General features: G+C 39.3%; 1 protein-coding gene across 3 annotated transcripts in view; it reads left to right on the top strand.

Annotated features, from left to right (window-relative positions):
* The window catches only part of SNX24 (sorting nexin 24), a 160,811-nt gene that overhangs the window by 2,193 nt on the left and 145,369 nt on the right, over positions 1 to 13,249 (top strand). The window contains exon 2 of one of the 3 annotated variants that reach the window (XM_067031483.1): positions 4,598 to 4,673. The exons of the other annotated variants lie outside the window; for them this stretch is intronic. Coding sequence (XP_066887584.1) covers positions 4,635 to 4,673 — 39 coding nt within the window. The 5' untranslated portion in view covers positions 4,598 to 4,634. The remainder of the gene's footprint in view (positions 1 to 4,597; positions 4,674 to 13,249) is intronic. 3 annotated transcript variants of the gene reach the window in all.

The following is a 13,249-nucleotide window of genomic DNA, read 5'->3' on the forward strand; positions in this document are numbered from 1 at the left end:
AATAATGTATACTTTAGTGTAAAAAGTACCTTTTTACTTTAGTGATTGTGTTTCAAATTTAAGAAATATTAAACTGCATTCTAACAAATTCAGTGATAGGAAATTTAAAGTACAGGATGATTTTTCCTCCTTCTTGTCCCATGCCCTTAGGGATAACGCATAGGGGTGCTTTCTTAGAGACTTTCCCCCCTATGCTATGAAAACATATTTTTTTTCTTTTTTAGAATAAATAGTAGGATTTCACTATAACTGTCATTGTACAGCTTATGGATATCTTTCTATGCCAATACGGATAGGTCTGTCTCCTTCTTACTGGTAGCAAAGGGATCTTCCGCAGAAGGAATGCACCATAATTTGTTTACACAGATCTCTGTTGGTGGCCATTGACATTTGCTTCTAGTTTTTGGCAACTATGCCAAATGTTGAAATAAGATATCCCTGTACATGCTTTTTTATTCCTACTACTAGGATTTCTGTAGAACATTAACTAGAAGTGGTACTTCTGGGCCTTCTAAGTTTTTATCAGTATTGCTCAATTGTTATTCAAAAAGCTTATACGAAGTTATGCCTTATGTATGAAGTAATTTACCTTTAAAGAGTGAATGTTTGCCCTTTGAACATTTAAGTATTTACTGTGGGCTGGCACTGTGTTCGGTGGGCAATTGAAAGGTGGAAGGATGTTGTTGCTATCCTTAGGGACTCTCAGCCCATGCAGCAGGGGTCAGGTGGGGAAGGGTTAGAGCACTCTGATGTCAGCTGGAGTCCTGAGGAGGAACAGGGCAGTTCAGCTCTGCCTTAGGGTGGTGTGCTCTGGGTGGTGGTGGTGGTGGGGTGCTCAGGAATGCTGACATTTGAAATCTGATGAGAATTTTGCTGGGATTGTGAATTCCAAAAAGAGGATGCGCGGGGCAAAATTTCATCTCAGGAAAAAGGTGTGTTAAACTCCCGGATTCACCACAAAACAAACCACACCAAACAAGAAAAGGGCCACTTCTAAATCATTTTAGTTTACAAAGAAGCAGGAAAGGATATTGTAACAAAATGCAGGTGAGCCCTTCCCACCCTACCCCTACCTCCCATAGTGTATTTGTTTAATATCTGTTTCCCTGCTAGGCTGTAAGCTCCTTGAGGCTAGGACAGTGTCACTCTCCACTGCTGTATCCTTGTACAGGCCTTATCACATAGTGAAAATTCACTACATGTGTGCTGAATAAATAATGAATGAGTCTTCTAATAGGAGAAGAAAGTCAGAAGCTCAGTGATCCTGAGGCGTGAAGCAGCTCAGTGAGTTGGACTGGGGTTGTGCAGTGATTCCTGACAGAGGTGTGGAGAGACCAGATGGCTAGCCTTGAGAGCTATAAAGGGGTATGGACGTCAGCTTCAGAAAGTGGGAAGTCTCTGGAGTTTTGAGGAAGGAAGTAAAATGATTAGCTTTGCATTTAGAAAGATGACCCTGGAGCATTAATCACATAGGAGATGCAAAATGACCAGAAAGGAGGGGATGAGGGCTGAACTAAGGCAACTGGGAAAGGAAAGGGGAGGACTTACAGGAATCTCCAGGGTCTGGTGACCAGATGTGAGGCAGCAGGGTAACTCCCGCGAGTACGGGTGCCAGTGACCAAAAAAGAACTGACATGTGGGCAGTTTCATTTGGGGGCCTGCTGAGTTTTTTTGTGGCAGATGAGGCTATTTCATTTTGGAGTTCAGGATACATAGAGAGGTCTGGGTGAGGGGTGTGAGGCAGGAAGAGAAAGAACAGTAGGTGCTTTATAAGAAGGAAAGTGCTAGATATGGCTCACTGGCCTTGTCAGGTGAGGATGGAGAACAGTCCACTGGACATGAAAGGAAGCAGGTCCTGGGTGCCAGTATAGGCTAGTATTGATATTTTTCATTTTCAGATAACATGGTTGGTAAAAACAAAACAAAACTAGAATTACCATTCATGTTACAACATAAAAGTTTGAAGGTATTAGATTTCATTTTCCATAGCTGTAAAAATCGAGGCATTCAATTAGATAGATTTTCAAGTCCATTTTAACTGTACGTGTTGACTGTGTTGTGTTTATACAAATATGTCTTTTTCTTGAGATCTGGACTCTTTCACTGATTTACTTTATATCATGCTTTTCAGTAGATAAGGCAGCTCCATATATACGTGATCATAATATTGAGATATATGCAGGGATAATTATCAGTTTAATATTTTCTGGATTAAAATACACAAATAGAACAACATAATGAACCACCATTTACCCATTACTCACCTTCAATATTTTACAATACTTATTTCATTCACCACCCTTCATTCTTCCATTAAAAAAAAATTCTGGAGTATTTTAAAGCAAATCCAAAATAAAATTTCACCTGTAAATATTTTACTGTCAATATCTGACAGGCAAAGACTTTTTAAAGAAACATAACCAAAATGTAAATACTACCACAAGGTTAGCAAAACCTCAATATCATCCCAATTCTTAGTTCTTTTTGTTGTTTTTAACATAACCATAGTGTACATATTGCCTTGGAATTAACAGTGGTCTGTGGGAAATATTATTATTGCCATTTTATATTTGTGAGAATGTACTGGTAAGATCAAGGGGGCCTGGCCACTTCCACTCTCTGTTTACGTTCATCCTCAGAGTAGCTTCCACCTGGTGGCAAAATGGTAACATATTGCAGATTTTAAAAGAAAAATCATATTCTACAAAATCAGAGGAAGAGAGGGTGTTTCTTCAGAGCAAGGGTACTTTTCTTCCTTCATATCTCATTATCCCTAGTTAGTTCCTCAACCAATGCAGTTGCCAGAGGAATTCTGTGTGCTGATTGGCTGCCTTCACCATGATTCGTGTAATCACTATGGCAAGGATAAGTTAACCAGATGGAGTGAAAATAGTTAGTGGGCATCCCTGGAGCTAGGAATGAGGTCAGTCCATTCCTGCCACCTAACCCTGTAGACACTGCAGTGGGAGAAGTTCACAAGGATAGCAAGACCACAGTGCCCACAACGATTATCTTCCAGTCACCCTTTATAAGCATCTATGATGCAGGAGGCCTTTGTGTAACAAGGACATAGCTGGCACAGTGCCTCACACATGGTAAACTCACAGCATAGGCGAACATTAAATGTGTGTTGAGTGATTAAGTCAAGCATTGTAAGATATGTTCCTTACCCTTAAAGACAAGAAATACAGTTTGAAAATATTCTTGAACATTACAAACAAAATGCTACATTCACTTGAAAATCAAAAATTTTACAAGAGGATTGAATTTTGCAGATACGGTGCTTAGAAATTGATCTATTCTTTTAAAATAAACTTGATTTTGAAATAATTTTAGATTTGCAGAGAACTTGCAAAATTAGTACCAACAGTTCTGTATACCCCTCACCCAGTTCTGATGTTACCATTATCCATTACCATGGTAACGTCAAAATAAGGAAACTAGCATTGGTAATTTGTTATTAACTAAGCTCCAGACTTTTTGGATTTCACCAATTTTTCCACTAACATGCTTTTTCTGTTCCAGGATCTCATCCAGGATATCACATTGTATTTAGTTTCATTTGCTTTGATGTGATACTAAGTAGTCCAAGTTGTAGTACACTGTCTCTCAAAAATGAGACAGGCATGTTATTAGATATGAACCTGTACAGATTAAATCAAATTTTGATTATTTCAGATGCTTCCTTGGAAAGTTTTGCCACTTGGCAAAACCGTATTTATAATATTCTACCAGTTTATGACAGAAGCTGACATAGCCTCACAATGAAAAGCACAGGCTGTGGATGGACTCATGCTGTCTGCCTCAAATCTTGCCTGCAGCATTTAGCCTGAAGCCAGACTTTGGGCAAGCTACTTAGTCTTCATGTGTCTTATTTTCCTCATCTGTAAAAGAGGACACTAGTACAGACATACCTTAGAGATATTTCAAGTTCAGTTCCAGACCACTGCTTATTGTAATAAAGCGAGTCACACAAATTTTTTGGTTTCCCAGAGCTATAAAAGTTATGTTTACACTATACTGTAGTCTATTAAGTGAGCTGTCGCATTATGCCTAAAAAAAAAAAATTTACATAGCTTAAGTTTAAAATACCTTATTGCTAAAAGATGCTAAACCATCATCAGAGCCTTCAGTGAGTTGTAATCTTAATGCTGGTTGAGAGTCTTGCCTTGACGTTGATGTCTGCTGACTGATCAGGGTGATAGTTGCCGAAGGTTGTGGTGCTGTGGCTATTTCTTAAAATAAGACAACGGTGAAGTTTGCTGCACTGATGGACTCTTCCTTTCATGAATGGTTTCTCTGCAGCATGCAATGCTGTTTGATAGCATTTTACCCACAGAACTTCTTTCAGAATTGGAGTCAGTCCTCTCACACCCTGTTGCTGCTTTATCATCTCAGTTTATGTTATATTCTCAATCCATTGTTGTCATTTCAACAGTCTGTACCAGTAGATTCCATCTCAAGAAACCACTGTCTTTGATCATAAGAAGCAACTCCTCATCCATTGACGTTTCATCATGAGATTGCAGCAATTCAGTTGCATCTTCAGGCTCCACTTCTAATTCTAGTTCTCTTGCTGTTTCTAACACATCTGCAGTGAACTCCTCCACTGAAGTCTTGGACCCCTCAAAGTCATGCATGAAGGGTTGGAATCAACTTCTTCCAAACATCTGGTAATGTTGATATTTTGACCTCTTCCCATGAATCATGAATGTCCTTAATGGCATGTATAATGGTGAATCCGTTCCAGAAGGTTTTCAATTTACTTTGCCCTGATCCATCAGATGAATCACTATCTGTGGCAGCTGTAGCCTTCAGAAATGTATTTCTTAAGAAATAAGACTTGAAATTTGAAACTACTCCTTAATCCATGGCACAGGCTATGGACAGATGTTGTCTTAGCAGGCATGAAAACAATATGAATCTCGTTGTACATCTTCATGAGAGCTTTTGGGTGACCAGGTGCATTGTCGATGACTAGTCATATTTTGAAAGGAATTTTTTTTTTTCTGAGCAGTAGGTCTCAACAGTGGGCTTAAAATATTCAGTAAGCCATGTTGTCAACAGATGTGCTGTCATCTAGGCTTTGATATTCCATTTAGAGAGCACAGGCAGAGTAGATTTAACATAATTCTTCAGGGCCCTAGGATTTTTGGAATGGTGAATGAGCACTGGCTTTAGCTTCAGTCACCAGCTGCATTAGCCCCTAACAGGAGGGTCAGCCTGTCCTTTGAAGCTTTGAAACCAGGCATTGACTTCTCTTCTCTAGCTATGAAAAGTCCTAGATGACATCTTCCAAGAAAAGGCTGTTGCATCTGCATTGAAAATCTGTTGTGTAGCGTAGCCAACTTCATTCATTATCTTAGCTAGATCTTCTGGATAACTTGTTGCAGATTCTACATCACCACTTGCTGCTTCACCTTGCTCTTTGATGTTATGGAGACGGCTTCATTCCTTAATCCTCATGAACCAAACTCTGCTAGCTTCAAACTTTTATTCTGCAGCTGCCTCACCTCTCTCAACCTTCACAGACTTGAAGAGAGTTAGGGACTTGTTTGAATTAGGCTTTGGCTTAAGAGAATGTTGTGGCTGGTTTGATCTTCTATCCAGACCACTAAATCTTTCTCCATATCAGCAATAAGGCTGTTTCACTTTTTTACCATTCATGTGTTCACTGCAGTAGCACTTTTAATTTCCTTCAAGAACTTGTCCATTCACAACTTGGTTAACTGTTTGGTGCAAGAGGTCTAGCTTTCAGTTTATCTTGGCTTTCAGCATGCCTTCCTCACTAAGCTTAATCATTTCTAGTTTTTGATTTAAAGTAAGAGATGTGCAACTCTTCCTTGCATTTGAACACTTAGAGGCCCGTGTAATGTTATTAATTGGCCTAATTTCAATATTGTCGTGTCTCAGGGAATAGGAAGGCACAAGGAGAAGGAGAGAGATGGTGAGTGGTCAGTTTGTGGAGCAGTCAGAACACACACAACATTTATTGATTAAATTTGGTGTCCTATATGGACACAGTTTCTGGTGCCCAAAACAATTAGGATAGTAACATCAAAGATCAATAATCACAAGATCACCACAACAAACATAATAATAATGGAAAAGTTGGAAATATTGCAAGAATTACCAAAATGTTACACAGAGACATGAAGTGAACGAATGCTGTTGGAAAAATGGTGCTAATAGACTTGTTCCACATAGGGTTGCCACAAACCTTCAATTTGTAAGAAATGCAATATCTGCAAAGTGTAATAAAGTGAAGTACAATAAAATGAGGTCTGCCTGTAACTACCTTATAGGATGGTTTAAGGATGAAGTGAGAGAATCCTTACAAAGTGCAAGGAATGGTGTCTCTAGTTATGTTTGTGATTTATTCATATTACTTCAAGTAGGGACTGCCTTGAAGTTTACTTTTTTTTTTAAGTTCTGTAATGTGAATTAATAATGTAAACCAAAGTCCAGGATAAATATTTGTGCTATGTAATATAAACTCTTTGCAGAGACTTTGAAGTACTACAGAAGCAACAATTACATTTAACCAACTTGTATTTTTATTACAACTTTCGTCAGTTCAATTCAGGTTTAGTTTTCTAGCCCTATTTACTACATATTTTTTTTCCTTCAAAATCACAGAGACTAGTATGTTTATATAAATGATTGGGATGTATTATAGCGGGCATGGAGATACATATTCCCCACCTTCTCTGTTCTCTTCCATCCTCCACTGCATCTCTCCAAAAAAAGCAAACCATTGGGCTCATACCTTGTATTCTTATGCTAGTTTTCCAGGTACTCATTCAGGTTTTTAATGTAATTTCCTGTTATTTTGCTTTGTATTTGTCTGTTCTGTTTTAATTTTCAATTGTTGTCTTGCTCACCCTCCCTTTTAAAAGTGATCACTTATGGAAAATTTCAACATCTCCAGCACTGGAGAGAATAGTGACTTTTTTACTCAGCTTTTTTTTTTTTTTTTAATTTTTAAAAATTTATTTATTTTCGGCTGCATTGGGTCTTCATTGATGCGCTGGCTTTCTCTAGTTGCAGCGTGCAGGGGCTACTCTTTGTTGCTGTGCACAGGCTTTTCATTGTGGTGGCTTCTCTTGCTTCACAGCACAGGCTCTAGGTGCGTGGGCTTAGTAGCTGTGGCGAGTGGGCTCAGTAGTTGTGGCTTATGGGCTCTAGAGCGCAGGCTCAGTAGTTGTGGTGCACGGGCTTAGTTGCTCCGAGGCATGTGGGGTCTTCCCGGACCAGGGATAGAACCCGTGTCCCCTGCATTGGCAGGTGGATTCCTAACCACTGCACCACCATTCATGTTCTTTTTCTTTTTAATGCAGCTTGTTTGAATTGGGATTGAAACTAGGTCTATAGAATGTGATTGCTTAATATATCTTTTTTAATCTATAGGTTCTTTTTCTACCTCTCTCCCTTGATTTTTTTCTTTTTACAATTATTTTGTTGTATAAACTGTGACATTTGTCTCATAGAGTTTCCCACACTGGATTTTGCTGATTACATCCTTGTCATTACATCCTTGTCATGTGTAATATAAAAATATTAACACATTTTTCTGTTCCTTATGTGGTAAAAAGGTAAAGACTTGGTCATTTTCAGATTTGATTTGTGATGCTAGCAGCCCTCGAAGAACATTGCCTATTAATATTAATCAATATTAATTAATTAATATAAATTAATGTTAATCAATAAGGAATCTATTAATTCATTAGTGGTTGCTTAGCATTGATATACTAATTTTATAATTCTCTCTTCATTTATTGTCTTGTATACATGTGTAAAGAAGGAACTTTGCCTCATAAATTAGTTACTCTGAAGCTTAGTTTTTATAAGAAAGGCAGGATAAATGCTTGATTCTTTCTCTTATTATTTATTTGTCAACATTATGGATTGGTTGCCTCCAAAGAGCACAAACTAAAAGTGATGATAGAGGGTTTCTTTTAAAAATTAGCACTGTTATGAATTTATGTATATTAGCATGTTTGATGTAGTTCAGTCCACTGCCTTTGTTATTCTTATATACTTTTTGTCCCGTCTTTGATCATTTTCAAGTTTGGCTTTTTCAAGTTGGGTGCTATGTCTGGTTACCTTTAGTGGGAAACGATTTAGAGACCACGATCTGGGCACGGGGTATATACAGTCGGCTTTCTGGATCTGTGGGTTTAACACCCATTCAACCAACCTAAACCTTTTCGCAGTTCATGGAATCAGCAGATGCCAAGCACACGGATATGGAGAGCGGACTGTATTTACTGTACAGTGTCCTTTTTTGTAAAGGACTTGAGCATCCACAGAGTTTGGGGCTCCTGGAACTCATCCCCCACAGATTCCAAGGGACGACTGCATTTGTGGAGGTCTCTAGATCTTTTCTATGGTCAAGGAAGGAATTTATTTTCTTAGTCTCTTGTGTCTTCAATTGTGTCTCCTTTCTCCCACACTGAAAATCTCAGTACAGTTGTCCCTTGTTATCTGTGGCCCATTGATTGGTTCTAGGATCAGCGCTGCATACCAAAATCCCAGGATGCTCAAGTCCCGTGATTGGCCCTCCACATCCACGGGATCTGCACCTCTGATAACACCAACTAGCTACCCAGTCTCATTTTATTTTATATTCATAGGGATTTTTTAAAAATTAGTTTTGTTTTGTACTTGTGTAAAGTATCTACTGCATCAGGTTTATCTGCGGAAATCTAACTTCTGTTTATGTCCTATTCACCATTTCCTTCCTCTGCCATTAATGACCATTAAGAAAAAAAGTTATGGTTTATCCTTATATTACAATTATATATACACAAATACAAATATGCTTGTTCCTTTTCTTAGATTAAGCAGTAATACATTAAAACATTTTCTTCCACCTGCTTTTTTTTACGTAACAGTATATCCTGGAGATGACTACACGGGCATATGCAGAGATGCTGCATTCTTTTCTATAGCTCTTTGCTCTCCATTGTTGGCTGCAGTCAATAGCCTTGTCCATATGTCTTTTTGTATTTTTGTCAGTGTATCTTTAAAATAGATTCCTAGCAGTGGGTTATGAGATCAAAAGGTAAATGCATATTTAATTTTGCCAGGCATTGTCAAATTTCTTTCCTTGAATTGTGCAATTTTGCACTCCCATAGCAGTTTATGAGAGTTCTGGTTTCCTCACAGGCTTGCCAATTGAGCATGTTGTCAGGCTTTTGGATTTTTGCCAATCTGATAGGTGAATGGTGGTATCTGAATGTAGATTCCATGTAGTTTGCTGGCTAAATTCTGATGACTGGATTGGGCATATTTGAAACATGCTGTGTCCCCCTTCTATTTGCTCCCCCCTTTTTTGAAGGGAGTGTTGTGGGTATTTTAAATATGCTACTGTCCTCTTGTTGATTTTTATTAAAAACGCAGATTACTCAGGTTTTCACTTAAAAATTTTTATTCTAAGGAAGAACCAATATGTGGGTTGAGTCTCACCATCTGCATTTTCTTAGTTCTTTGAGTTTAGATAAATTTAGGAATTTAGAAATTGTTTTAGAAACCCTGAGCTTCTCTCTCTTATACACCCTCCCCGTTCTCTTCACCTTGCCAGTGGAACTTAATCTTATTTTCAAAATTACACAAGCCCAGTAGAGCAACAATTCATTCTCATGATTATTATGTGCCTCCTTTCTCGCAGGCATTGCACTGGTATTGTGGGTTCAGGGTAGCTGACATGAGAGCTTGTTCTGGAAGGATGAGTGGCAGTTTGCCAGTTTGAGAAAGGGAAGAAGATCATTTCAGGTTCAAGGAAGGGCCTGGGGAAGGGTGAGAAGTCTGGGTAGTGGGTAGGTGGTGGGGTGGGACTGGAGTTTGAAGGTTGAGTTGAGTGGTTTAGTGGGACTGTAGATCCCCAGGTAAAATTTTGTCCTGGAAGCTCTACAAGTAATGAGAGTGTTTGTTTGTTTTTAAGAGGAGAGAAATATCAGAGGTACAAATGACCAAAAACATATGACAAGATAGTTAGTCTCACTAGTAATTAAGGAAGGGAAAAGTTGAAACCAAGTTTTTAAAAAATTCGATAGGCAAAGTGAAAAAGATTGATAAAAACCAGTACTGATGAAAATGGGGGTGAGGGGAGACGGTTCTTTACTGTCTGTTGCTGAGACTTTCCTACTGTTGGTGAGACTATAACTTAGAGAATCTGTTTTGGAGGTCAGTTTCACAATATTTATTAAATAAAATATTTATATAACCCTTTGACCCAGGCTTTCCACTTTTTGGTCTGTATCCATGAATGCACAAAGATATACATGTAAAGTTATTCGTTGTAGCGTTGTTGATAATACCAAGAGAAAATGGAAACAGATCACTCATTTGTTAAATAAATATTTAACAAATATTTACTGAGTGGCAGGCAGTAATCCACCTGTTTGGGATATAGCAATGAACAAAACAGGCAAAGGTCTCTCTTCAAGGAGAGTCATTCAACAGTTTCTACCCTCAAGAAGCTTACATTCGAGTTGGATGAGTGGAGAAGGGCAGAAATAAACATGATAATTAAATTATATAATATCTCAGATAGTGATAAATGCTGAGTAAAATAAACAAGGGAAGAGGGATAAAGAGTGCTGGGGGGTGAGCATCAGAGAAGTGCTCCCTGGGAAAGTGACATTGGAACAGAGCCCTGAAGGAGGTGAGGGGGTGAGTCATGAGGTTATCTAGGGAACATTGTCTAGGCAGCAGGAACAGTGTGTGCAAAGGGCATGAGATAGGAATGTGCCCAGTGTGTTTTAGATGTAGAAAGGAGTCCAGTGAGGTTGGACTGGAGTCAGAGAATAGGGGTTAATAGGGGATGAGGTCATAGGTAGTGTGATGGGGGTGCATAATGTGAGGTGGGTGGTGGTTTGGGCAGTGCATAGCCAGTAGGTCTGGGAAGGAGCGATAACGCTTTTACTCTGAGACAAGGGAAGAAGAGGAATGATTTGATTCACCAAGTACGTATTGATTACTAACCACATGATCAGTGTAGTGGCACTCTTCTAGATGCTGAGGACACAGTAGCAGAGAAAACAGATGGAAATCCCCGTCCTTACATGTTAGTTACATGAGTTAACTTTGAAAAGAATCAGTCTCATTTCAGTGTGGAAAATAAACTATAGGAGGGTCAGGTACAGGCTGGAAGCTCAGTTAGGAAGCTATTGTAGTATCCTACATAAAAGATGATGATGGCTTAGAACAGTTCTGTAGGTGAAAGTAGTGGAAGATGGATGGATTCTGGACAGATTTTGATGATGGAGCCAACAGGATTCACTGATGGATTAGATATGGAGTGTGAGAAAAAATGAGGAACGAGATGACTCCAAGATATGTAGCTTGAGCAAATGGAAGAATGGTGGCACTGTTTACTGAAATGAGGATGAATTTGGGTAGAGCACATTTTGGGGGAAAGATCAGAAGTCCTATTTTTGGACCTGCTTAATTTGAAATGTTTGACCAAATACCTGGGCATCTTGTGGGTCAGTCAAATTGACATATAAAATTAACCATTCCAAGTCCACCCCTTACCAACTTGGCACCCATGTGCATCTCCTTAAACCATACTTAATCTCCAAATAAAGATGACAGTAAGGTCATAATTCTGCCTCACATGATACAGTTATCCTGTATACAACTGAAAACACTCTAACCCCTTACCCAGAAGAGGAGTTAAAGTCCTTGAGTCAGGACATCCTGAAACTTAAATACTATGATGTGAAGTTAACAATACTTAAATACTCCTGTATAAAGTCAGTACATCTTATGTTACACAATAAGTAGATAAAAGAGGGAAGAAAACAAATATATTTTTGCTTTTTGTATATTAATATATGTATGTACACATTTTTATATGCACACAAACATATTCATAACACAATCAGAAGGAAATACTCATGACAGTTACAGTCCTCATTTCTGTAACTGGTCACAAGTTTGCAGCTGATGTTGATAACTACCTTCTTTCACTGCCCAGTCCATATTCTCCTTGCCTTCAGCAAGTACATTTGCAGCTCTTGGTTCTTTACCTCGTGAAGTGACCCAAACCTTGATTCCCAAAGGGTCTGAGATGTTAGTAGTTCTGCTTGAATTGGATTGTTATAGTTTTCTGTTGACTTTTATCACAGAGCATCGTAATATTAAGAGACATCCTAAGGGATCTCCTGTGTTGCAGATACACTCTCCATTACCTCCATTGTGGAGTAGTGGTCCAGTTTCCCCTTGGCAATCAGGATCAGTCGCCCCAGCCAGCACAGTAACTCCCTCTGCACTTACTTAGAGACACGAGGAGATCAAAGTGGCCAGGTGATAGTCTTAAATTTTAGTTCAATAGAATCATTGTTGTGTCTCTTGGTAGAAGCATGGAAACATTTTTTCCCCTTGGAACTAAGACTTCTAGGCCAGCCGAGCATAAATTCATGGGGACAGGAAGCAAGATTTTTGCCAGTGGGTCCCTAGGGGTAATAGTGAATTGTGTCACTCCCATTTCCACTTCTCCATTCCTGGGTCTGTGAATCCTGGCTTTGGGAGAAACAGCACCTTATATTGGGTGCTGATTCTGAGCATATCCACCTTCCTAGAGAACCTTGTCTCAGCCTGCAAGGTATTGCCATGTGGCTGAGACTGTAACTGAGTCTGCAAAAGGCCATTCCACCTTCTGTCGAACCAGTTGCTTCAGGATGGTGGGGAACATGGTAATACCAGTAATTCTATGATCATAGGCCCATTGCATCACTTTATTTGCTGTGAAATGAGTTATTTGATCAGAATCAATGCTGTGCTGTGGAATGCCGTGATGGTGGATAAGGTATTCATTCCATAAGTCCGTGGATGGTAGTCATGGCAAAAGCATTGCATGTATGGAAGGCAGATCTGTATCCAGAGTAAGGGTCTGTTTCAGTAAGGACAAAACATTGTCCCTTCCATGATGGAAGTGGTCCAACGTAATCAACTTACTACCAGGAAGCTGGCTGATCACCCTGGGGAATGGTGCCATATTAAGAGCTCAGTGTTGGTCTCTACTGCTGGCACTCAGCAGTGGCTGTAGCCAGGTTAGCCTTGGTGAGTGGAAGGCCATGTTACTGAGCACATGCATAACCTCCATCCCTGCCACCTTGACCACTTTGTTCATGAGCTCATTGGGAGGTGACAGGGGTGGCTGGGGAAGGAGGCTGACTGGTATCCACAGAACAAGTCATCTTATTCACTTGATTATTAAAATCCTCCTCTACTGAGGTCA

Source organism: Kogia breviceps, chromosome 4 (genome assembly GCF_026419965.1).
Source record: "Kogia breviceps isolate mKogBre1 chromosome 4, mKogBre1 haplotype 1, whole genome shotgun sequence".
NCBI lineage: Eukaryota > Metazoa > Chordata > Mammalia > Artiodactyla > Physeteridae > Kogia > Kogia breviceps.